At 36.7% G+C, this 27311-nt stretch overlaps 1 protein-coding gene and 1 long non-coding RNA gene across 7 annotated transcripts in view; one reads left to right on the top strand and one right to left on the bottom strand.

Moving 5' to 3' along the window:
- PPP2R2A (protein phosphatase 2 regulatory subunit Balpha) overlaps positions 1–1715 on the top strand; it is an 83317-nt gene extending 81602 nt beyond the window's left edge. For all 4 annotated transcript variants that reach the window (XM_033857629.2, XM_004320928.4, XM_019941315.3 and 1 more), the window contains one exon: positions 987–1715. In XM_033857629.2, coding sequence (XP_033713520.1) covers positions 987–1266 — 280 coding nt within the window. In that variant the 3' untranslated portion in view covers positions 1267–1715. The remainder of the gene's footprint in view (positions 1–986) is intronic.
- LOC141278939 (uncharacterized) overlaps positions 1–27285 on the bottom strand; it is a 69135-nt gene extending 41850 nt beyond the window's left edge. Inside the window, exons 1-3 of one of the 3 annotated variants that reach the window (XR_012332385.1) lie at positions 27087–27285; positions 14171–14412; positions 1991–4142 (exon numbers count right to left, since the gene is read on the bottom strand). This is a non-coding gene — a long non-coding RNA (uncharacterized lncRNA). Of the gene's footprint in view, positions 1–1990; positions 4143–14170; positions 14413–27086 lie in introns of those variants that run through there. The other 2 variants (XR_012332387.1, XR_012332386.1) reach the window with 2 other exon arrangements.
- Positions 27286–27311: the final 26 nt, after the last annotated feature.

The raw sequence follows: 27311 nt of genomic DNA, 5'->3' as shown, positions 1-27311 counted from the left end.
AAGAAATACAGTTTTATTACCTTCAGGAATATGCACCGACCTGAGTTTGGTTAAAATGTTGTGAAGTGTCCTTCGGGAGAATTGACATTAATGAATAGGTCATGATCATTTGTATTTAATATGTGACCCTGTATAATATATAATATTTGTAAGTATTCAGAGATGTTTTCAAGCATTACCTTAAACAGTTCCCGGTGTCCTATAATCTTATTTACAATAATAATTTAAACCATGTGGGAAGGATGTAAGTAATTTATTAATGGTTTCAAACATGTGAAGTTTTGCTCATTGGGCTGCTTAGCAGATGTTGAGCCGTGATGGATGGCGAGTAGGACTGACAGAGAAATCGTCTTAGGGTTAATAGGCAAGAATGTGGTGCCCCTGTAAAATGATACTATTAAAAATATTTGTCAAAAAATGCTTAAAATATATTTAGTGTTATAGGTTAAACGATTTTCTGTTAATAATAGTTGTATATGCTACTTTCTTTATATACTCTGAAGCAGATTTCTTATAAGCATACATAAGATGTTACTGTCTGAACCAGACAGTGTCCTGGGGACATAAATAGCTTATAATGTAAATCATAAAATAAAGCACTGGTTTCTTACAGAAAGCTGTATACCATTGTTTTGGTTTTTTTGTTGTTGGTTGGTAGAAGCTGGCTGGTCTAGTTGGTTGCATAGACTGAAGTTGCAAAAATATTCAACTGATAATTCAGTACTACTTACAAGCTTTACTTGAGGATGCTTTCAACTTTGCTGACAGTTTTGGTAGTCATGAAAAGGAGTCATTAATAGAAAATCAAGTTTACTAATACTATATTCCTAGTTTATTCCAGTGATTGTTCCCTGGGTTGGTGTCAGCCGCCCCCTCCTTAAATCCAAATCTGCTTGAAGTAGCTCTTTCTTTGGAGTGCTAGGCAAGGTTTCACCATTGAAAACTAATGTTCATTATTTGACTGAGTGCTCTGTCTACTTTTACAGTGTTGTCATGACTGGATCTTACAATAATTTCTTCAGAATGTTTGACCGGAACACAAAGCGAGACATAACCCTAGAAGCATCACGGGAAAACAATAAACCTCGCACAGTTCTGAAGCCACGCAAAGTGTGTGCAAGTGGCAAGCGAAAGAAAGATGAAATAAGCGTTGACAGCCTAGACTTCAACAAGAAAATACTTCATACAGCCTGGCACCCCAAGGAAAATATCATTGCTGTAGCTACTACAAACAATCTGTATATATTTCAAGACAAAGTGAATTAGGGTTGGCATTCCTAGCAGAAGAGCCCACTTCCTGCTTAGTTGAGATAGTTGAATCTAGCATTCATACTTAAAAAAGAGAGGTCCATTGTGGCGCCCCTTTTCCAGTGTTTGACAATGTGCCATTCGACAACACATTTTTAATAGCTACATGGAGAAAGCTCTGTGGATTCCTCACTGTGGTGTTCTCCATGTCTGCTAGCCATTTAGGTAAGGGTAGGGCACTTTTAATTTAAATGACTTCTTGCACCATCTTGCCTAATGGACTAGATTGGACTGTATCAACATTGATTTACTCCACTTTTTATGCCTTCCATTGTGATGACGTCAAACACAAGTGAAAGCCTTCAGTCATGCTTATGGGATTTAATTGTGTATCCTCATTACTGTATCATTTGTGGGGTACACCCCTCCCCCCTTTTTTAAATTAAATACAGCTCATTCTTACTGTGGCTTGTAGCATTCCTCCTCTTCTGGCCTCCTGGACTCTTCCCCTTCATCTCTCTTACCCTTGCCCCTCCACCCAGTCTTGGTGGTGGTATAAAAAAGGAAAGAACGAAAGCACACAAAACGAGTCAGTTTGGGGTCAGTGGTAAAGGGGGTATATGTTGCGAACAAATGTTTTAATAACAGTTGGCTGTAATCACTCCTTGCCATGTCTGGCACTGAAAATAAGGAAAAAAAAAAACTACTACTGAATAAACGTGACAAAGAATGGAGAATCTGGTTTTCTTTTTCTTTTTAATCTACCCCTTTAAGCCAATATTTTGTGTCATAGCTTTGGGTGCAGTGAAATGAAATGAGGTTCCATTGTTTTATGGGTATTTTTGTTAATTATTTTTAACAAGTGTTCTTTTACATGGAGGAGAGGTATTGGTTCTGTATGAACATGTTTTGACTATATATTGATATTACTAAGGATATCATGATCTATACATGCTACTAGATTTTTTTTTTTTACTGTAGTTATAAGGGTATTGGATACATTGTATCTACACTTAATTCATTATCTGTTAATGAAACTGTTGTAAATGGGAACCAAATTTGTAGAACTTCATTTTTAAAGACTTTACAGTGCTTAATTTCATTTTTGTGTTACTAAATACTAAGTCAAAGTCTTAAAGTTTTTAAACAAGTTAAAACTTTTTTTATCAGTCAGTCATAAAACTATAACATAAAACTATCCTCAAGTGATTTACATAGATAAAATGGACACTGCACTAAATTTTTCTTTTTGTATTTTACTGCTATCAAATCTGAATGAAATGTACTTTGTCATAGATGTTTTTCTTTTATTTTTGGTTTTCCAAAGCTATTAATGTTAAAGACAAACTTTAAGGGTACAGTGTTGCAAAAGTGCTTAATGGATTCCAACAGCTGCCTCAAATAAAAATTTAGTAATATGTATATGACTACATTTTCCCTAAATGGTGATACCTTATCCAAAGATGAAGAGTACCCCTATTTTTAATAGGTAGAATGAACCTTTGTGTCAATCTTGCAGAAGCTTTAATGGAGAAAGAATGACCTTTATTTTTCAAAGATAAATGAGTAGGCATTTATATTAGAGAATGGTAGTATGTTTTGGTTGAGCAGTAATATACAACCTTGAATTTTAGAGGACTCTGAGTGCTTCTTATTATTTGTCCACTACCTTATTGTTCTCTTCTCACCAATGAAAAATGATTAAAGAATTCCACCGTAATTCCCTCTACACTTATACAGATACTATGTCTTGTAAGTCAACATTTTTAGCACACAGGAGAAATTATATGTAATAAAATTACTGTATCTTTTGGACTGAACAAATTTGAATTTGTGTTTAAACACTTTGATTATATGTCTGATAATTCTTAAAATAATGGCACTTTTACTAATTTATTTGGGGATCTTGGGTACATTCATAACTTGTGTTTTTCTTCATGCTTGACTTGGAAGTGGGCTATTCCCCTGCCATGAGCAGATCAGGCAGTTTTCCAGAAGATCTTCTTGGGAGATTGCTTCCCTAAAGTTTGGGTGTAGGTATTAAAATAACACCATCAAACAGCTCTTGGAAATTGTTCTTTCATTTAGCAGTAGCTATGACGATTCTCATCCATGACACTAAGGGTTAGTTTTATATATTTAAGAGAGAAACATTGCTTAAATTAAAATGCCTCTATAAAGGAATGCTATTATAAATTATTATAACAATATTCTCAAGTATCAATTTTTAATTTCTTTGGTGTAGCAAACTATAAGCCCAGCCACTCATGGTCGTGGTTAATCTTTTATAGAATACACTTAGTCTTGTCAAGTTGCTTGTATTCTCCTATTCTCTTGACACCTACAAATATATACATATTCTATCCCTCTGTCTTAACCTTTTTGAAAAGTTATGGTAGGAAAAAAACCTTTCATTCTGTTAATCTCTTGATCTTGATTTAGTGGCTGGGCAATAGTTATATAAATCTGTATCTGTATAAACTCATGTTTATATAACTTAACTACTGGATATTAAGCTTTCTTCTGTGAAGCCCTGAGACTTTGGAATAGAAAAGTACATTCACACACTCTTTTTCCTTTCAAATTAAGTGAGGATTTAAAAAACAACCTTCAATGTGAGGATTATTCTGTTCACAGACATTCCTAAGGAAAACTAAAAATAATAAAACTGAGGTTCTTTTAGTTTGTAACAGTATTTATACAAGTAACATGTTGGTTCTTGGAAAATTATTTGTGAAAGCTAAACAGTTACTGATAGAAGTATTTTAGTGAAATTTAAACCATTACCTTGTTGGGGAACACTGCTTCAGCATCTTCTTTCTACCGCATGAAAATTCAAGGGGGGATAGTAATGTGCACTTCTGGAAGAACAAAGCCAAGCCCAACCCCTACCCCTAAAAAAGAAAGAAAAGACAGGTTTATGCTAGGTAATAAAGAATCGAGTCAATTTTACTGTAGTATTTGAGAGCATTACTATTTTAGATACTTATCTGTTCAGACGGTTGATAATTAAAGCTTTGTGTGTGTGTAAGAGAGACACCATGGTTAAAAGAGGTTTTTTACACACCCCTCCTCTCCAGAAAGCCTTGGAAACTTGTTCCGCTTCATCTTGTAACTGTGCATATAAGGTCAAGACATTATGTCTCACTCTTTGGTGTTAATCAAAAGCTTAGAGAATTTACAAAGTCTTGAGGTTCTCAGATGCTGGTTTTAAGTGTAATGATAAATTGAGTTTTGTCTCCTTGACATGTTATTGCATAATGGTATTGAACTTTGTGACCTACTGTGTAAGAAATGAACGCCCACCTTGCAGGCTTAAAGTTAATAATACGTATGAAAAGGCCCACCTTAGCACCTACCTATAAAAAGGAAGGCACTACAAAATTTAGTTTCCTGCAAAAGGAGCAATTTGGCAAACAAAAATAATTAAACTGGCCTAAAGGGAGAAAGCTAGTATTTATTTACCTTTTAAAAATGTTCTGCACTTACATGAACAGCAGCCAGTTATTTGAGGACTTTCCCACTAGGGGACACCAGTTAAGCCTTGACCAACACAATTTTTGTATTTTTGAGAATGCATAAATGAGATTCTGTTTCTATATTGAAAGAGCTTCATTATTAAAAACCAAATTTGGGAACCAGATAAAGGGAAAGTCCGAAGTGTATTTATGCCCAAATAAAACCGCTATTCAACATGATCCTGGAGTGAGTGATGGAGGGGGAACCCAAATATCAACTATGCTGTCATGGTCATACCTTACGGGAGAAGTAGCAAAAATGAAACTGGAAGAGAATTATGAACTGCCCTTTCAGTCATAGATAACTCAGTCTGCCCCCTTCCCCTTGCAAAATCAGATCCTTATGTACCATGTTCACTTTCTCCTTAACAAGGAGACCAGGACTTTCACGTTGCACGCTTATGCTGATTTAACTCTGGAATGTCTAAATTCCTTTAAAAAAAAGTAACTTCTGCCTTCTGAATACATGTTCTTCAGATAGACCAAAAAAAAGAAAAAATACCCCAGCAGTTAATCATGCAGAGAAAACTCCCATTCACATTTGTATGAATTCTTTTGTTCTCTCTCTTCTGGGCATACTTTAAGCCAGATTTCCCCTCTGAATAGCCTCATAATCTGTGGCTGATCCTTTATTTATTTAACTAGTGCCTGTTACCAAGATTGATGTTTATTTTCATTTTTGCAAGTGGAAATATTGGAATAGTGACCATACATACCAGCCTTGGTGTGTAAGATTTTTAGGATACACTCCTAGAACTGTAATTACTGTATTAAAGGATATGGGTGTATTTAAGATTTGGTACATATTGTCAAATTTCTGTTTCAAAAATGGAAGTTCCATCACAAATACACCCCTATCTTCACACTCTCAATAATGGACAAAAACCTCGTGTTTTATCTTGGTCAATCAGAAAAAGTCAAAAATGGTAACCCAATTTGTGTTTACATGTTTCTAGTCAGATATTATTTTCTATAATCTGGATACCAGACTTTATCACATATGCTTTATAAATATTTTCTCCCAGTATGAGGTTTGTCTTTGCACAGAGCTTTTTGAAGAGCAGAAATTCTTAATTTTCACAGAAGTCCACTTTTTCAACTTTTTCTTTAATGGGTTATGCTTTTGGTGTCATATCTAAGAAATCTGCCTAACTTAAGGTGACAAAATTTTTAATATTTTTAGAAGTTTAATAGTTTTCAGTTTTTATATTTACGTCTGATTGATTTGAGTTGGTTTTTGTATATGTTTACATATAAAAATTATATATGTACCATATATAGATTGAGGTTCATTTTTCTTTGCACCTTTGTTGAAAATCAGTTGACACAGCATTAGCCTATTTCTGAACTATTCCATTAGTTTATACGTCTGAGCTTTCACCCATACTACACTGCGTGATCACTGTAGCTTTGCATAAGTAATGCAACTATGTTCTTTTTGAAAACTGCTTTGCTAATTTTAGTTCCTTTGCCTTGCTATGTACATTTTAGAATCAGCCTGCTGACAAGAACAAAACCACCTGCTTGGATTTTGATAATGATTGCATTGAATCCATAGACCAGTTCAGGGAGAGTGGACCTCTTAATATTCGTCCTCCAATCCATGAATGCAGCATGTTGCTCCATTTATATAGGTCTTTGATTTCTTTTATCAGTGTTTTTAGATTTTAGCATACAGATCTTGCACATATATTGTTAGTACTTTATGGGTTTTTTTGTGTGTGCTTTTGTAAATGGTACTTTAAAAATTTTCAATTTCCAAAATGTTCATTGCTAATATCTAGATATACGATTGATTTTTGTATTTTGACCTTGTATCCTGACACCTTGCCAGATTCACTTATGTAGATTTTTTAAAAGTTTTCTACGTAGTCATGTCTGCAGATTATTATTTATAATAAATGTTTTATTTTTTTCCAGTCTTTCCAGTTTTCCTTTCCAACGCCTTTTATTTCTTTTTCTTGTCTTGCTGCACTGGTTAGACCTTCCAGTATGATGGTGAAAGGAGTGGTGATATCAGACACATCCTTGCCTTGTCACCAGTATTAGGGGGCAAGCATGCAGTCTTTTACCATTAAGTGTATCAGGTGTAGATTTTTGTAGATGGTCTTTATCAGGTTGAGGAAATTCCCTTTTACTCCTAGTTTTCTGAGAGTTCTTAATTATGAATGGATGTTGGATTTTGTCAGATGTTTTTTCTGCATCTATTAAAATGATCATTCTTCGTAAGGTTGACATGGTGAATTACACTGATTTTTAATTGTGGAACCAGTATTTTTGCTTCAAGTTTCATGAGAGATATTGATCTCTAGTTTCCTTACTTTTTAATGTCATTGGTCAGTGTAATGCCTCATAAAATGTTTCTCTCCTCACCTATATTATTGAAGATTGTAGGTAGAATTCATATAATTTCTTCCTTAAATGTTGGGTAGAATTCACCAGTGATGCCACTTGGGCCTCCTTATTGAAAGGTTGTTATCTGAAGTCAATTGTTTTGAAGACATAAAATTACACAAATTATCTATCATTTCTTAAATGAGTTTTGGCAGTTTGCCCTTCAAGGAAATTGTCCATTTCACCTAAGCTGTCACATTTATGAGCACAGTTATTCATAACATTCTCTTATCTTTTGTCTTAGTCTGCTCAGACTACTTTAACAAAATACCATAAACTGGGTTTTCATTTATTATTTCATAGTCAAACCAAAGAGTTATTTATAGTTAGAAAGTCCTTCTCCAACTTAAAATGAGAAAAAGTTATTTTATGTTCATTTTTATGTTTGATGGTTTTATTATGAATCATTTTATTCCTTCATTGCATTCTCATTTCTATTAGTGGTGTTCTAATTCTGAACTCCATTAAGGTTATAAGAGGGAAAAATTGTTATAGGTGAAGTATTCAGTCCAAAATATCAAATAATGTGCCCCATTAGCATTAATTAATCTTGATCTATATACATCAATAATTATTGCTTAAAGGGAACTCAAATGTCATTAAACCAAACTCCTCATTTGAAAGATGACACAATATAAAATTGTTCTGTCAAGGGTCACATTAGCTGTGAGTCACTCTACAAAGAGAACTGTAATATATGTCCCTTTTGAGAACTGAAATGTATTATTTTATTATTCTCTGAATCTCTCAGCAGAGTCCGCGGAATGAAGCACCATAATTTGAAGTTTTCCAAGTGACATTTTGCTTCCTCACAGTATCTTTGAAAATGTTAATTTATTAGCCCCAACCTAGATCAAACTCTTGCTGCCCACAGTTTACTTAGTAACGCCTGAAAGAATCCACTGATCAGGTTATGTAGTTGTTACCTTAAGTGGCAAAGAACAAGGTGGTTAGGATGTGGTGTAATGCCACACCTGGAACCCTGCCAGTCTAAGAAAATATTATAAAGTTCTTTCCTCCTCTTAGCCTCCCTTCACTCTCAACTGGCAGCAAATGATGACCGATCTTGCAGAAAAGTTGATTTGGTCACTGGATGAGAAGGCCTCTCAACAGCTCATTCTTCAATTTATTCTACCATGTTTACTTACTTCTCTTCCTTCTGAAACTACTAAGTTTACACCTCTGCTTTAGACTTAGGGCCAAAACAAGGCAAAATTATTTGTAATTGGGTATGATATGGAATTCATACTCAATATAATTAATAATTATCAAATAGTTTGCAGAGTACATCATGGTTTATGTAGCGCTCTTAGAAACATTCCATTTGATCCCTACTATATCCCTGAGATAGTGAGAGAGGGTTACTATCCCTGTTCGACCCTTGATTAGGCTCAGAGAGGATGTAACTCGCCCAGTGTCTCACCACGGGTAAGCCTGGACATGGGACCCAGTTTTTCTTACTCCGGGGTCCCATGGTTTTTTGCGCTACATTACACACAATGCCTCTCTGAGGTTAAAGACATCTGTATTTTTACTTAATTTCCATTTTATAATGGTAATGACGATGATGATAATTGCACTGTACTAAGGATTTTACATAAATTAATTTTCTCAAAGTAACCTGCCTAGAGCTACACAGCTAGTAAATACTGCCCAGTTGGTCATCTCCAGAGCCCACAGTCTTACCACTACTTTAGACTGCCAGTAAAGAGAAAAAAAAGTCCATCCACAGTTCTACCCCTCAGAGATCATTTGTTTTGCTTTCATATATACAAAACATGGAGTGCTATTCATACTGTTCTGTAAACTATTTTCACATTATGGCCCACATTTTCCCATCACTGATAAACATTTTCATTTTTAATGACTGTATTACAAGGATATACCATTGCATATTAAACTGACTTTATTGGCCACATCTAGTTTTTTTTTTCTAAATTTTTTGTTGCTAATAATGCTGCAATGACTATCCATGTACAGACTCTTTGATTATTTTGTTAGGCCAATTTCCTGAAAGTGAAAGTTCTAGATCAATAGACTACATTTAAAATTTGAATACACAGTATCCACCAGAAAGGGTGTAGACAAAGCTTTGTTAGTGCCACAAGCTTAAGATCCTAAGTTATTTTTGTTTGTTTCTTTTGGCCCTGCACCGCATGGCTTGTGGGATCTTAGTTCCCCCACCAGGGATCGAACCCAGGCCCTTAGCAGTGAAAGCTCGGATTCTTAACCACTGGACCTCCAGGGAATTCCCTTAAGATCCTAATTTAGATATCAATATTACAGGTGCCAAAGCAGTTCCCAAAATTGTGGATCAGTACGTCCATTTCCTGACTGATTTATATCATTTGGTCCTTATTTTTCCAAAAGCAATAACACTGCAGAGTTCTCAAACTCGATGAAACTTCAGGGATCAAGGCAAAATATTTTCTGCATGATAACAACTGTGGCTCTTTCTCTTGACAGGAAAGTAAAACTATAATTTGAGAGAAATCATTCCCCGGATGAATGCACGGGCAGCCAGCATTTTTTTTTTTTTTTTTTGAGCATTTGAAAGGAAACCAATCCTTTCCTACAAGTCAAATGCTAAATAATTACACCTCATAGACTAAACTTCGCATAACCCCATAACTAATAAGTAGGAACTCTGTGATTAGTAAAAAGTTCTGAAGGAAGGATGCCTGGCAGTGCAGCTGGTGTGTCCAGGTGGGATCTCTGTAAATCCGGGGAAAGAAGAATCTGGCCCAACGGGAGCCATTTTTCTAGACAGTGCCTTGGAGGCCAAGAAACTAGATAACAACCAGAATACACTGGCCGCTTCATTCACATATGTGTGAAAATGAAAAGGGAGCATAGTAGCGGTGAGTTTGTACTTTGCAGTCAAATGGTTCTGGGTTCGAGTACTAGTTCTATCACTGTCATCTTGTGTATGGTACTTCGCAAGTGTCTCAGTTTTCTCATTTGTAAAATAGTAATAATACCTAACTTGTAAGATTGTTGAGAGAACTAAATAGAAAATTATCTATATGAGGTACCTATAAAGCCTGGCTCATATTAAGTACACAATAACGTTAGCTGCTATTGTAAATGTGTGACACCACCTTCTACCTGATGTGTTAGCTAACTGGGTTTGGATGAAGGCAATGTGTATACATCCACGACATTTGTATCTACAAACTCTCTGGCATCTAGACCCAGCTTAACTCACACGTAATTCACAAATGTCCCCTCATGGTAAATAACGTTTTATGGTACAGACTCATCTTCAGGCCTTCCCCCAAAGTGGCCCCGGCTAGACCACATGTCCTGCCCCCCTAACTAGGAACTCACTTGCATGTGGCTTTTCTCATCATAATAAACATGGGAAAGGGACATTTACCAGGGCAGTTGGGAGTGATTCAGGCTTTCCTCAGTAATGTACTTTGCCTTCACTGAAATCTGCTTCCCTACATCAAGGAAACCCTAATGCAGTTTACCAAGTGCTAAAGAACAGGCCGTTGTCTCTCGCCCCCTTTTCTTCTTCTAGGGCTCCCGTCTGGGCCTTCTGCTGCCATTCTCAGGCCTCCTGCCTGTGCTCTGAGCATGCCAAGTTTCTGGTCATCACAAGGCTGCTCCTTTATGTCTTTGTTCAAATGTCTACTCCTCAGAGAGTTTTCTGCAGACTAAATCTAGTCCACATCCTTCAGTTAGTCTTAATCACCAACCGCTGACCTTCTATTTACGTCTTGGTGCTTGTTACTATCTGAAGTTATTTCAATCACACACTTGATAATTACCTGTCTTGCTACTGAGATAGGAAGCTACAATAAAGAGGCCGCCTTAACTGCAGTGATCGGGATGCCAAAACATGCCTGGCACTTGAGAAGTGCTCAAAGAATATTTTATTGAATGATTGAGTGAATACATCCTGGCTTTTTGATTAGTCCTCTATAACCTTGCTGAAGCTACTCAATGTATCTAAGCTTCAGATTCCTCACTGGTAAAATGATACTGATAATGATACTTAAACTCACAGGGTGTGGTGAGGATCAACTGAAGTAATTTACGTGGCAAACTTCCTGGCGTTTAAACAGTAGCTATTATGATGTTGGCATATTTAATGATGATGTGTTATCTTGTATTTATTAAAGGAAATTTTCATTGGATATAGATTCTAGGTAGACTTTTTGCTTTCAGCACTTTTAAGAAATTCCAATACTTTCTGCCTTCCATAGTTTTCAATGAGGAGTTTGCTGTTTTCTTATCTTTGTCTCTCTGTAAGTCGTGTGTCGTTTTTTAGCTATCACTTTTAAGATTTTCTCTTTATCACTTTTTTTTTTGGCCACATATTTAGGATGTGCCTTGCTATGATTTCCTTCATCGTTTTCCCATTTAGGGAACCTACAAAAGAACTGTAGGAGAACTACAAAAGGTGTAACATACACAGTTTATAACAGAAGGAGAAAAAAGGAGAAAAAGGAAAAAAGATATTTGAAAAAAATAATGACTAAGAGTTTTCCCCTAAATGAACGTCAAATACCAAATCACTGGTACAAAAAACGCAGAACACCAAGCAGGATAAAAGCAAAACAAGGGCTTCCCTGGTGGCGCAGTGGTTGAGAGTCCGCCTGCCGATGCAGGGGACGCGGGTTCGTGCCCTGGTCTGGGAAGATCCCCCGTGCCGCGGGGCGGCTGGGCCCGTGAGCCATGGCCGCTGAGCCTGCGTGTCTGGAGCCTGTGCTCCGCAATGGGACAGGCCACAACAGTGAGAGGCCCGCATACCGCAAAAAAAAAAATAATAATACTAGAGAAGGGATGGAGGAATTAGGATTATTTTGTTATTATAAGTCGCTCATACTACCTGGGAAGCAGTACAGTGTTATTTGAAAGTAGATCTGAATTAATTGTAAATGTATATTGCAAACTCTAGGGCAACCACTGAAAAAAGAGGGAAAAAGGTATAAATGATATGCTAAGAAAGAAGACAAAATGGAATCATATAAACTGTCCAATAAAATTACATAAGACAGGGCTTCCCTGGTGGCGCAGTGGTTGAGAATCTGCCTGCCAATGCAGGGGAAACGGGTTTGAGCCCTGGTCTGGGAGCCTGCGCGTCTGGAGCCTGTGCTCCGCAACAACAGAAGCCACGATAGTGACAGGCCTGCGCACCGCGATGAAGAGTGACCCCTGCTTGCCACAACTAGAGAAAGCCCATGCACAGAAACGAAGACCCAACACAGCCATAAATAAATAAATAAATAAATACATTTGGAAAAAGAGTTATTCAGGTATTTACACATTACTTAAAAAAAAAAAATTACATAAGACAGGAAAAGAGTGGAAGACAAAAATAGGAAGAACCTGGGCAAAAAACAGAAAACAGTAACAAGCAACAGCAATAATAAACAATGAAATCATGCCATTTGCCACAACATGGATGTATCTTGAAGGCATTATGCTAATTGAAATAAGTCAGACAGAGAAAGACAATTACCATATGATCTCTCTTTTATGTAGAATCAAATAAATAAATAAATAAATAAATAAAACCAAGCTCATAGATACAGAGAAGAGACTGGTGGTCACCAGAGGCACAATATAGGGGTAGGAGAAATGGGTAAACTGTTTTTATTTCTTTAGTTTAAATAAACTGAATAAAAAGAAAAGAAAATGGTGATAAATGTGGTAAATATTAATCGAACTATGTTAATAATCACTTTGAACATAAATGGCCTAAATGTGCCAAATAAAAGACAGAGATTGTCAGAGTGAATCAAAAAACAGCACCCACCTACATGTTACCTACAAAAAAGTTTATTTTAAACAGAAAAACAAACATAGATTAAAAGTAAAGGAATGGGGACTTCCCTGGTGGCATAGAGGCTAAGAATCTGCCTGCCAATGCAGGGGATGTGGGTTCGAGCCCTGGTCCAGGAAGATCCCACATGCCGTGCAGCAACTAAGCCCGTGCGCCACAACTACTGAGCCCACTCTCCTAGAGCCCATGTTCCGCAACAGGAGAAGCCACCCCAATGAGAAACCTGTTCACTGCAATGAAGAGTAGCCCCCGCTCGTTGCAACTAAAGAAAGCCCGTGTGCAGCAACAAAGACCCAACACAGCCAAAAATAAAAAATAAATTAATTAATTAATTTCAAAAAAAGCTTTTCACTTTACAGCTAGAACTGCAAGGAGAAATAGATGAATCTATTATTATGGTCAGAGATGTCAACACACCTCTGTAAGAAATGGACAGATTAGACTGGCAGAAAACCATTAAAGACATAGTGGAAATCAACAGCACCATTGTTCAACTGGATATAAACTGCTTCATGCAAAACCACAGAATACACATTTTTCTCAAATTCACATGAAACATTCACCAAGCTAGATTACATTCTGGCCCTAAAACATACCTTTACAAATTTAAAAGAACAGAAGTCATATAATAACTGCTCTCAGTCCACAGTGGAATTAAATAGCATTCAATAACAGAAAGAAGCCGGAAAATCACAAAAGACTCAGACATTAAACAACAAACTTCTAAATAACACACAGGTCAACAAATAAATTTCAAGAGAAATATAAAAATATTTGACCTAAATGAAAATTAAAGCATAAGTAATCACAATCTGTGGAAGACAGTGAAAGCAATGCTTTAGAGACATTTATACTATTGAATGCATGTATTAAAATAAGAAGAAAGATCTAAAATAAATAATGTAGGGTCCCATCTTAGGAAACTAGAAAAAGAAGAACAAATTAAGTCAAAACTACACAGAAGAAAATTAATAAAAACTAAAAGAAAAATCAATGAAATAGAAAACAGAAAATTGATAGAAAAAATAAAAGAAACAAATAGCTAGTTCTTTTCAAAGATCAATGAAATCAATCAACCACTCACTAGGCTAATTAAGAATAAAAGAGAAAGGACACAAATTATTAATATAAGAAATGAACGGGGAACATCAATACAGATCCCATGAACATTAAAAGGAAAATAAAGGAATGCTATGAATAACTCTCTACTTACAAATTTGACAGTCTACACGAAACGGATGAATTTCTTGAAAGATAAGATGTGCAGGGGCTTCCCTGGTGGCGCAGTGGTTGGGAGTCCGCCTGCTGACGCAGGGGACACGGGTTCGTGCCCTGGTCCAGGAGGATCCCACATGCCGCGGAGCGGCTGGGCCTGTGAGCCATGGCTGCTAGGCCTGCGCATCCGGAGCCTGTGCTCCGCAGCAGGAGAGGCCACAACGGTGAGAGGCCCGTGTACTGCAAAAAAAAAAAGATGTGCAAAAATTCACACGAGAAGCGACAGGCCATTTAAATAGGCCTATATCTATTAACGAAATTGAATTAATAATTAAAAATCTTCCAAAACATAAAGCACTAGGCCACGATGGGTTCACTGGTGAATTATAACAACCATTTAATAAAGAAATCATATTAATTCTCTAGAATCTGTTTCAGAGGATAGAAGCAGAGAGGATTCTTCTTAATGCATTCCATGAGGCCAGCATACCATAATACCAAATACCAAACTTGGGGTATCAAATACCAAAACCAGACTAAGACATTATAAGAAAACTGCAAACCAATATCTCCCATGAACATAAACTTAAAAATCCTCAAAAGTTATTAGCAAATCAAATCCAACAATGTATTAAAAAAAGTATATACCACAAATAAGTGGGACTTATCCCAGGTATGCAAGGCCAGTTCATTACAAGGCCATTACATTAACAGAAAATCAATTAATGTAAACCGTCACATCAATAGGCTAAAGAAGAAAAATGAATCTAGACACAGACTTTACATCCTTCACAAAAATTAGCTCAAAATAGATCACAGATCTAAATGTAAAACATAAAACTATAAAACTGTTAGATGACATAGGAAAAAAAATCTAGAAGACCTTGCTTTTGGCAATGACTTTTTCATTGCAACACCAAGGGCACAATCTGTGAAAGAAATAATTGATAAGGTGAGTTTCATTAAAATAAAAAACTTCAGCTCTTTGAAAGACACTGACAAGAGAAAGAAAAGACAATTTACAAACTGGGAAAAGATATTTGTAAAAGACATATCTCATAAAGGACTGTTCTGCAAAATATACAAAGAACTTTTAAAATTCAACAAAAAAAACAAACGATCTAATTTTTTAAAAATGGGCCAAAGACCTTAACAGATACCTTCCCAAAGAAATTATAAAAAGAAGTAAACTGTCACTATTTGCAGATGACAGACATTGCACAGAGAAAAAGCTAAAATCTCCACCAAAAAGCTATTGGAGAAGTAATAAATGAATTCACAAAGTTGCAGGATACAAGCTTAATATACAGAAATCTGGTGCTTTTTTGTACACTAATAACTACCAGAAAGAGAAAGCAAGAAAATAATCCTATTTAAATCTCATAAAAAATAAAATAACTAGGAATAAACTTAACTACGGAGCTGAAAGAGCTATACTCAGAAAACCATAAAATACTGATGAAGGAAACTGAAGATGGTACAAAGATGGAAAGATATCCTGTGTTCTTGGATTAAAATAATTAATATTTTTTAAATGTCCATACTACCTAAAGCAATCTGCAGATTTAATGCAATCCCTATCAAAATACCCATGACATTTTTCACAGACCTAGAACAACTAATCCTAAAATTTATATGGAACCACGAAAGACCCTAAATTGCCAAAACAGTCTTAAGAAGAAAAGAACAAAGCTGGAGTTATCATGCTTCCTGACTTCAGACTATACTACAAAGCTACAATAATCAAACCATCATGGTACTGGCATAAAAAGAGACACATAGATGAAAGGAACAGAACAGAGAGCCCAGAAATAAACCCACATACTTATGCTCAATTAACCTACGACAAAGGAGGAAAGAATATAAAATTGAGAAAACACAGTATCTTCAATAAGTGGTGCCAGGAAAACAGGACAGCTATATGTAAAAGAATGAAATTAGTACATTTCCTCACATCATATATAAAAAACAAAAAAACTGGAGAGGATTGGTTCAAGATGGCGGAGTAGAAGGACATGCTCTCACTCCCTCTTGCAAGAACACCAGAATCACAACTAACTGCTGAACAATCATCGACAGGAAGAAACTGGAACTCATCAAAAAAGATACCCCACACCCAAAGACAAAGGAGAAGCCACAATGAGATGGTAGGAGGGGCGCAAATACAATAAAATCAAATCCCATAACTGGTAGGTGGGTGACACACAAACTGGAGAACCCTTATACCACAGAAGTCCACCCACTGGAGTGAAGGTTCTGAGCCCCACATCAGGCTCCCCAATCTGGGGGTCTGGCAACGGGAGGAAGAATTCCTAAAGAATCAGACTTGAAGGCTAGCGGGATTTGATTGCAGGACTTCGACAGAACTCAGGGAAACAGAGACTCCACTCCTGGAGGGCACACACAAAGTAGTGTGTGCACTGGGACCCAGGGGAAGGAGCAGTGACGCCATAGGAGACTGAACCAGACCTACCTGCTACTGTTGGAGGGTCTCCTGCAAAGGCAGGGGGTGGCTGTGTCTCACTGTGAAGACAAGGATACTGACAGCAGAAGTTCTGGGAAGTACTCCTTGGCGTGAGCCCTCCCAGAGACCGCCATTAGCCCCACCAAAGAGCCCAGGTAGGCTCCAGTGTTGAGTCGACACAGGCCAAACAACCAACAGGGAGGGAACCCAGCCCCACCCATCAGCAGACAAGTGGATTAAAGTTTTACTGAGCTCTGCCCACGAAAGCAACAACCAGCTCTACTCACCACCAGTGCCTCCCATCAGGAAACTTGCACAAGCCTCTTAGACAGCCTCATCCACCAGAAGGCAGACAGCAGAAGCAGGAAGAACTACAATCCTGCAGCCTGTGGAACAAAAACCACATTCACAGAAAGACAGACAAGATGAAAAGGCAGAGGGCTATGCACCAGATGAAGGAACACAATAAAACCCCAGAAAAACAACTAAGTGAAGTGGAGATAGGAAACCTTCCAGAAAAAGAATTCAGAAGAATGATAGTGAAGATGATCCAGGACCTTGGAAAAAGAATGGAGGTAAAGATCAAGAAGACTCAAGAAATGTTTAACAAAGATCTAGAAGAATTAAAGAACAAACACAGATGAACAACACAATAACTGAAATGAAAACTACATTAGAAGGAATCAATAGCAGAATAACCGAGGCAGAAGAACGGATAAGTGACCTGGAAGACAGAATGCTGGAATTCACTGCTGCAGAATAGAATAAAGAAAAAAGAATGAAGACAGCCTAAGAGACCTCTGGGACAACACTAAACGCAACAACGTTTGCATTATAGGGGTCCCAAAAGGAGAAGAGAGAGAGAAAGGACCCGAGAAAATATTTGAAGGATTATAGTCGAAAACTTCCCTAACATGGGAAAGGAAAGAGCCACCCAAGTCCAGGAAGTGCAGAAAGTCCCATACAGGATAAACCCAAGAACAAACACACCTAGACACATAGTAATCAAACTGGCAAAACTTAAAGACAAAGAAAAATTATTGAAAGCAGCAAAAGAAAAACGACAAATAACATACAAGGGAACTTACGTAAGGTTAACAGCTGATTTCTCAGCAGAAACTCTACAAGCCAGAAGGTAGTGGCATGATATACTTAAAGTGATGAAAGGGAAGAACGTACAACCAAGATTACTCTACCCCGCAAGGATCTCATTCAGATTCGATGGAGAAATCAAAAGCTTTACAGACAAGCAAAAGCTAAGAGAATTCAGCACCATCAAACCAGCTCTACAACAAATGCTAAAGGAATTCCTCTAAGTGCGAAACACAAGAGAAGAAAAGGACCTACAAAAACAAACCCAAAACAGTTAAAAAAATGGTAATAGGAACATACCTATCGATAATTACCTTAAACATGAATGGAATAAATCCTCCAACCAAAAGACACAGGCTTGCTGAATGGATCCAAAAACAAGACCCATATACATGCTGTCTACAAGAGACCCACTTCAGACCTAGGGACACATTCAGACTGAAAGTGAGGGGATAGAAAAAGATGTTCCATACAAATGGAAATCAGAAGAAAGCTGGAGTAGCAATACTCATATCACCTAAAATAGACTTTAAAATAAAGAATGTTACAAGAGACAAAGAAGGACACTACATAATGATCAAGGGACCAATCCAAGAAGAAGATATAACAATTATAAATATATATGCACGCAACATAGGAGCACCTCAATACATAAGGCAACTGCTAACACCTATAAAAGAGGAAATCGACAGTAACACAATAATAGTGGGGGACTTTAACACCTCACTTACACCAATGGACAGATCATCCAAAATGAAAATAAATAAGGAAACACAAGCTTTAAATGACACAATAGACCAGATAGATTTAATTGATATTTATAGGACATTCCATCCAAAAACAGCAGATTACACTTTCTTCTCAAGTGTGCACAAAACATTCTCCAAGACAGATCACATCTTGTCACACAAATCAAGCCTCAGTAAATTTAAGAAAATTGAAATCATATCAAGCATCTTCTCTGACCACAATGCTATGAGATTAGAAATGAATTACAGGGAAAAAATCGTAAAAAACACAAACACATGGAGGCTAAACAATACGTTACTAAATAACCAAGAGATCACTGAAGAAATCAAAAAATACCTAGAGACAAATGACAATGAAAACACGACTATCCAAAACCTATGGGATGCAGCAAAGGCAGTTCTAAGAGGGAAGTTTATAGCTATACAAGCCTACCTCAAGAAACAAGAAAAATCTCAAATAAACAATCTAACCTTACACCTAAAGGAACTAGAGAAAGAAGAACAAACACAACACAAAGTTAGCAGAAGGAAAGAAATCGTAAAGATCAGAGCAGAAATAAATGAAACAGAAACAAAGAAAACAATAGCAAAGATCAATAAAACTAAAAGCTGGTTCTTTGAGAAGATAAACAAAGTTGATAAACCATTAGCCAGACTCATCAAGAAAAAGAGGGAGAAGACTCAAATCAATAAAATTAGAAATGAAAAAGAAGAAGTTACAACAGACACCACAGAAATACAAAGCATCCTAAGAGACTACTACAAGCAACTCTATGCCAATAAAATGGACAACCTGGAAGAAATGGACAAATTCTTAGAAGGTACAACCTTCCAAGACTGAACCACGAAGAAACAGAAAATATGAACAGACCAATCACAAGTAATGAAATTGAAACTGTGATGAAACATCTTCTAACAAACAAAAGTCCAGGACCAGATGGCTTCACAGGTGAATTCTATCAAATATTTAGCGAAGAGCTAACACCCATTCTTCTCAAACTGTTCCAAAAAATTGCAGATGAGGAACACTCCCAAACTTATTCTATGAGGCCACCATCATCCTGATACCAAAACCAGACAAAGATACTATAAAAAAAGAAAATTACAGACCAATATCACTGATGAACATAGATGCAAAAATCCTGAACAAAATACTAGCAAACAGAATCCAACAGCACATTAAAAGGATCATACACCATGATCAAGTGGGATTTACCCCAGAAATGCAAGGATTCTTCAGTATATGCAAATCAATCAGTGTGATACAACACATTAACAAATTAAGGAATAAAAACCATATGATCATCTCAATAGATGCAGAAAAAGCTTTTGACAAAATTCAACACCATTTATGATAAAAACTCTCCAGAAAGTGGGCATAGAGGGAACCTACCTCAACATAATAAAGGCCATATATGACAAACCCACAGCCAACATCATTCTCAATGGTGAAAAACTGAAAGCATTTCCTCTAAGATCAGGAACAAGACAAGGATGTCCACTCTTGCCACTATTATTCAACATAGTTTTGGAAGTCCTAGCCACAGCAATCAGAGAAGAAAAAGAAATAAAAATTGGAAAAGAAGAAGTAAAACTGTCATTGTTTGCAGATGACATGATACTATGCATAGAGAATCCTAAAGATGCAACCAGAAAAGTACCAGAACTAATCAATGAATTTGGTAAAGTTGCAGGACACAAAATTAAGGCACAGAAATCTCTTGCATACCTATATAGTAATGATGAAAAATCTGAAAGAGACATTAAGGAAACACTCCCATTTACCACTGCAACAAAAAGAACAAAATACCTAGGAATAAACCTACCTAAGCAGACAAAAGACCTGTATGCAGAAAACTATAAGACACTTAATTATAAGAAATTAGAAGAAATTAAAGATGATATCAACAGATGTAGAGATATACCATGTTCTTGGATTGGAAAATCAATATTGTGAAAATGACTATACTACCCAAAGCAATCTACAGATTCAATGCAATCCCTATCAGATTACCAATGGCATTTTCTACAGAACTAAAACAAAAAATCTTAAAATTTGTATGGAGACACAAAAGACTCCAAATAGCCAAAGCAGTCTTGAGGGAAAAAAACAGAGCTAGAGGAATCAGATTCCCTGACTTCAGATTATACTACAAAGGTACCTTAATCAAGACAATATGGTACTGGCACAAAAACAGAAATATAGATCAATGAAACAGGACGGAAAGCCCAGAGATAAACCCACGCACCTACAGTCAACTAATCTACGACAAAGGAAGCAAGGATATACAATGCAGAAAAGACAGTCTCTTCAATAAGTGGTGCTGGGAAAACTGGACAGCTACATGTAAAAGAATGAAATTAGGACACTCCCTAACACCATACACAAAAATAAACTCAAAATGGATTAAAGACCTAAATGTAAGACCAGACACTATAAAACTCTTAGAGGAAAACATAGGAAGAACACTCTATGATATAAATCACAGCAAGATATTTTTTGATCCACCTCCTAGAGTAATGGAAATAAAAACAAAAATAAACGAATGGGACCTAATGAAACTTAAGAGCTTTTGCAAAGCAAAGGAAACTACAAACAAGACGAAAAGACAACCCTCAGAATGGGAGAAAATATTTGCAAATGAAGCTACGGACAAAGGATTAATCTCCAAAATATATAAACAGCTCATGCAGCTCGATATTAAAAAAACAAACAACCCAATCAAAAAATGGGCATAAGACCTAAATAGACATTTCTCCAAAGAAGACATACAGATGGCCAAGAAGCACATGAAAAGCTGCTCAACGTCACTAATTATTAGAGAAATGCAAATCAAAACTACAATGAGGTATCACCTCATGCCAGTTAGAATAGACATCATCAGAAAATCTACAAACAACAAATGCTGGCAAGGGTGTGGAGAAAAGGGAACCCTCAAGCACTGTTGGTGGGAATGTAAATTGATACAGCCACTATGGAGAACAGTATGGAGGTTCCTTAAAAACTAAAAATAGTGGACTTCCTTGGTGGCATGGTGGTTGGGAGTCTGCCTGCCAATGCAGGGGACACGGGTTCTAAGCCCTGGCCTGGGAAGATCCCACATGCCCTGGCAACGAACAGTAGCTTCTGCTTTCCGCGGCTAGAGAAAGCCCGCATGCAGCAGGGAAGGCCCAGCACAGCCATAAATAAATAAATAAATTTTTAAAAAAATACTAAAAATAGAATTACCATATGACCCAGCAATCCCACTACTGGGCATATACCCAGAGAAAACCGTAATTCAAAAAGAGACATGAGGGGGCTTCCCTGGTGGTGCAGTGGTTGAGAGTCCGCCTGCCGATGCAGGGGACACAGGTTCGTGCCCCGGTCTGGGAAGATCCCACATGCCGCGGAGCGGCTGGGCCTGTGAGCCATGGCTGCTGAGCCTGCGCGTCTGGAGCCTGTGCTCCTTAACGGGAGAGGCCACAACAGTGAGAGGCCCGCGTACAGAAAAAAAAAAAAAAAAAGACACATGCACCCCAATGTTCATTGCAGCACTATTTACAATAGCCAGGTCATGGAAGCAACCTAAATGCCCATAGACAGACAAATGGATAAAGAAGATGTGGTACATATATACAATGGAATATTACTCAGCCATAAAAAGAAATGAAATTGGGTCATTTGTAGAAACATGGATGAATCTAGAGATTGTCATACAGAGTGAAGTAAGTCAGAAAGAGAAAAACAAATATCACATATTAATGCATATATGTGGAACCTAGAAAAATGGTACAGATGAACCAGTTTGCAGGGCAGAAATTGAGACACAGATGTAGAGAACAAACGTATGGACACCAAGGGGGGAAAGCGGCAAGGGGGTGGGGGTGGTGTGATGAATTGGGAGATTGGGATTGACATGTATACACTGATGTGTATAAAATGGATGACTGATAAGAACCTGCTGTATAAAAAAATAAATAAAATTCAAAAAAAACCCCCAAATGGATTAAAGACCTAGATGTAAGACTAGAAATCATACAACTCCTAGAAGAAAACACAGGCAGAACACTATTTGACATAAATGGTAGCAATATTGTTTTGGACCTGTCTCCTAAGGCAAAAGAAACAAAGCAAATTAAACAAATGGTACCTAATTAAGCTTAAAAGCTTTTTCACAGCAAAGGAAATCATAGACAAAACAAAAAGACAACCTCCTGAATGGGAGAAAATATTTGCAAATGATATGACCAATAAGGGGTTAATATCCAAAATACATAAACAGCTCATACAACTTAGCATCAGAAAACAAGCAAAAAACCAAACAACCTAATTAAAAAATGGGCAGAAGACCTGAATAGACATTTTTTCCAAAGAAGATATACAGACGGCCAACAGGCACGTGAAAAAATGTTCAACATTGCTAATCATCAGAGAAGTGCAAATCAAAACCACAGTGAGATATCACCTCACACCTATCAAAATGGCTGTCATCAAAAAGTCTACAAAGAACAAATGTTGGCAAGGATGTAGAGAAAAGGGAACCCTAGTACACTGTCAGTGGGATTGTAAATTGGTGCAGCCACTACTGAAAACAATATGAAGGTTCCTCAAAAAACAGAAAATAGAAATACCATATGATCCGGTAATTCTACTCCTGGGTATGTATCTGAAGAAAACGAAAACACTAATTTGCAAAGATACATGACCCCAATGTTCACAGTAGAATTACTTACAATAGCCAAGATATGGAAGCATCCTAAGTGTTCATCAATAGATGAATGGATAAAGAATATGTAATGTACACACATATATTACTCAGCCATAAAAAAGAATGAAATTCTGCCATTCGCAACAGTGTGTATAGACCTAGAGAGTATTTATGCTTAGTGAAATAAGTCAGACAGAGAAAGACAAATACTGTATGTTATATTACTGTATGTTATCACTTATATGTGGAATCTAAAAGATAAAACAAACGAATTTCTGAAGAGCTGATTTCTCATCAGAAACTACAGAGGTAAGAAGATAGTAGGAAAATACTGGAAAAAGTGCTGAAAGAAAGAACTACCAACCAAGAATTCTATATCTGGCAAAACTATCCTTCAAAAATGAAGATGGAATTAAGATATTCCCAGCTAAGGAATGAGGGAGTTCATCACTAGTAGACTTTCAGTACATGAAATGCTTAAAAATAAATAAATAAATCCTCAGGCTGAAATGAAAGGTAACTCAAAGACTTATGAACCCCAGTAAAGGTAAGTACATAGGTAAACATAAAACCACTGTTACCGTGGTTCTGGTCTGTTAACTCCTCTTTTTGTTTCCTATATGATTTAAAAGAATAATGCATAAAATAGTAATTATAAGTCTAGGTTAAAGGGCATACAATGTATCAAGACATAATTTGCAGCAATAACAACATAAAAGGGAGCGAAGCTATACAGGAACAGAGTTTTCCTATGTCAGTGAAGCTATGTTGGTATCAATTCCAACTTCACTTGACATGGGGGTTCAACAACATGGGGGTTATGGGCACAGTTGAAAATCCATGTATAACTTTACAGTGGGCCCTCTGTATCTGAGGTTCCACACCTGCGGATTCAACCAACCACGGATCATGTATTATTATAGTCGTGCTTATTGAAAAAAAAAAAACACATACAAATGGACCCATGCAGTTCAATCCCATGTTATTCAAGGGTCAACTGTACATTGCTATAAACTTAGGATGCTAAATGTAAACTTCATGGTAACCACTGAGAAATTATAATTTGTTGCCACATAATTCTTCACAGTATTCTCTTATTCATAGTTCTGTCAAATTGGTAGTAAGGTCCCCACTTTCACTTTTGATTCTAGCTATTTGCTTCTTCTCTTTTTCTTGTCAGTCTAGCTAAAGGCTGGTCAATTCTGTTGATATTTTCAAAGAGCCAACTTTTGGTTTTGTTGATTCTCTCTGTCGTTTTACTATTTGCCTATTATGTTTATCTCTGCTATAATATTTATTATTTATTTCCTTCTGCTAGCCTTTGGTTTAGTTTGGTCATTTTTCAGTTCCTTAACTCATAAAGTTAGGCTATGGACATGCAGGGAAATATTAAGAGAGAACATGATCTTCTAAAAAAGTGGGTAGGAGAGGGAAAGGAGGAAGAAGGGGCATTATACTAATTTCACTATTGTTCCTTTCTGAGCATTAAATGAAACCATCTAAAGAAATGACCGAATTATATAAATATGCAGTTATAAAGGCTACTAATTGAAGAAAAATTAAAATTTCTAGGTTATATGATGAAATACATTGGAAAACAAATAGGGCCATAGTGAAAGATATTTTAAGATATTAACTGGAAAGCACGATGTAAAATAACAATATTAAATCCAATTACATGTAAACTATCAATAAATGTAAATGTGTTAAACTGCCCTATTAAAAGAAAAAGAAATTCTGATTACATCCTAATGCAAAGACTGCTTTTCTGCAGTTAACAGGTGACACACCTAATAGAAAGTGATTCAGAAAAGTAGGAAATTAAAAGAGTGGGTAGAAGTACATCAAAATGTTGCAACTGAACAAAAACAACAATAATAACAATAATAAAAACCAGAATCATGATTTCAATAACAGACAAGGTTGGCCTGAGGACACAATTACGACCAATTCATAATGATAAAGACACAGCTATGAGCATCTATGCATCAAATAATGAAGCCTCAACGACAAAAGAGATAGAAGAAATAGAAACATATCAGGAGTGGGAAATATTAATTGACCTCTTGAAATCCATAAGACATAGAGAGGGGGGAAATATAAAAAGCTTAAATGACATTATTACTAAGGTAGTACAATAGATACATCAGACCTGCTGCCCTGAACACAGAAACCATACCTTCTTTTCAAATACTCATGGAACATTCCCCAAAAGGAACGATGTATTACGCTTCAAAGAAAACCTAAGAAAAATCTCCAAACTAAAAATAGTACAAAAACATACTCTGACCAGGGAAAAATTCTTAAATACCCAAATAAAGAAAGAAGGACTGAAATAAGCATCAAATGTAAGAAATTAGGAAAAATGAGACATAACTAATAAGCATAGGGTTTCTTTTGGGGGCGACTAAAGTCCAAAATTAGACTGTAGTGATGGCTGCACAACTCTGAATATAACAAAAAACAGTGAACTGTGAACTTTAAATGGATTAACTGTGTAGTATGTGAATTATATCTCAAGCTGATAAAAAAGGATTTAAGAATCATACAATTAGGAAGAAGGAACTGGGTTTAAAAGAGCCAATAAAATAGATTAACCATTAGGTAATATGATCATGAGAAAATAAAGTCCAAATAACACAACATAAGAAATAAAGGTAACATCCTACAGAAACAGAGCTACCCGCTCCTGCAAAAAACAACCCCACTAGGTCTGGATGTTTCCTTAAGGGAAACAGAAAATTAATTTCAATTTTACCTACTTAAGAACATAGAAAAGGAAACTTTCTATGTTTCTTTAAAAAAAATGAGTATAAGATTATACTAAAACTCAAAAAAGTTTATGAAATGTTTAAGATCTTTTTAAAGAACACCTTTTAAAATTTTTAATAAAAATAGAATGAGGGATATGTCTGAATGGAAGACAACTTTGTATGTCAGTCATCCCCCCTAAATTCATCTGAAGAGTAATTAAACAGTCAAAGAAAAATTTTAAACAAACTTTCCCTAATAGTTATCTAAGAGAGCTACTGTAGAGAAACCTGAAATGAACTCCCATTTTTGTGGGAATTTAGAATGTGATAAGGGTGCAATTTCAAATCAGGGTGGAAAGGACGACTTAAAAATTAATAAATACTGTTGGGTCAGTTGGGAAGAATTGAAATTAAGCAATTTACACATACAAGAATAAGTTTCAGCTGGATTAGGGGTATAAATATAAAAATTACACCTGTAAGAAAATTAGGAAAAAATTATAGGGAGTAGATTCAAAATCAAGGTGTGAGGGTATTCCCAAGCCATATAAAAATAATAGATCTCATTGCCTGAAAATTTTAACTTCAGCAAAGTGAAACAGGTTAAAAGACAAATGAGAAAAATAGATGTCACACATAAACGAAACCAAGGAAACGATAAAGACATGGAGAGAGGAAGTAGGTGGAATGTTTAGGAACATAGTTTACTGTCACCCACGTAAACGAAACATGGCTTGCCATGTCAAGTCCCAGAAATGGGTTAAGTGATGGGATGTGGGTGATTATTTTCTTCTCTATGTTTTCCTGAAATTCTCCTTTTGTTTTTTTTAACAATGATTGCGTGTTGTTTGTAATTAATTTTTTAAAAAATTGTTTAACAACGAAAAAGTCTGGCCTGCCTTACATTGTTCACTGGCGTGTCAGCGTTCCACCAGCTTTATTTCAGTTTTATGACGGGGAGGCACGGGGACTTTTGCTTACTTTGTGTCACCACGATACCTATTACAGACTGAGTCCTTACAGATATTAAAAAAGAAATGCTCACGTATTGGATAAATAACGTTGGTCCTGTAGGTGTGGGAGACCTGCGTGCCAGCACCTGAGGGCCTTGCACTTCCTCATTACAGACGTCTCCCCATCCTCTACCCCACTTCCAGCCACATACCTCACTCCATCCGGCCGGTACAAATGACAGGCAGGAATTCATTCCTGGCGCGCGCGTCAGCGTGACTCCCGCGTCTCCAAGTCTGTCGCTCGCCTGGGAACGCCCCCGCCCCGCCCCGTCGCTTGTTGTGTTGTCATCACGTGGCCGGGGCGGGTCCTGACGTCAGGGCCAGGGGAGGGACTGCGCAGGCGCAGAAAAGGGGGCGGGGGACTCGGCTTGTTGTGT

Source organism: Tursiops truncatus, chromosome 6 (assembly GCF_011762595.2).
Source record: "Tursiops truncatus isolate mTurTru1 chromosome 6, mTurTru1.mat.Y, whole genome shotgun sequence".
NCBI classification, from domain to species: domain Eukaryota; kingdom Metazoa; phylum Chordata; class Mammalia; order Artiodactyla; family Delphinidae; genus Tursiops; species Tursiops truncatus.
Note: the sequence above shows the minus strand (reverse complement) of the source record. Positions and strands in the feature narration are given on the sequence as shown.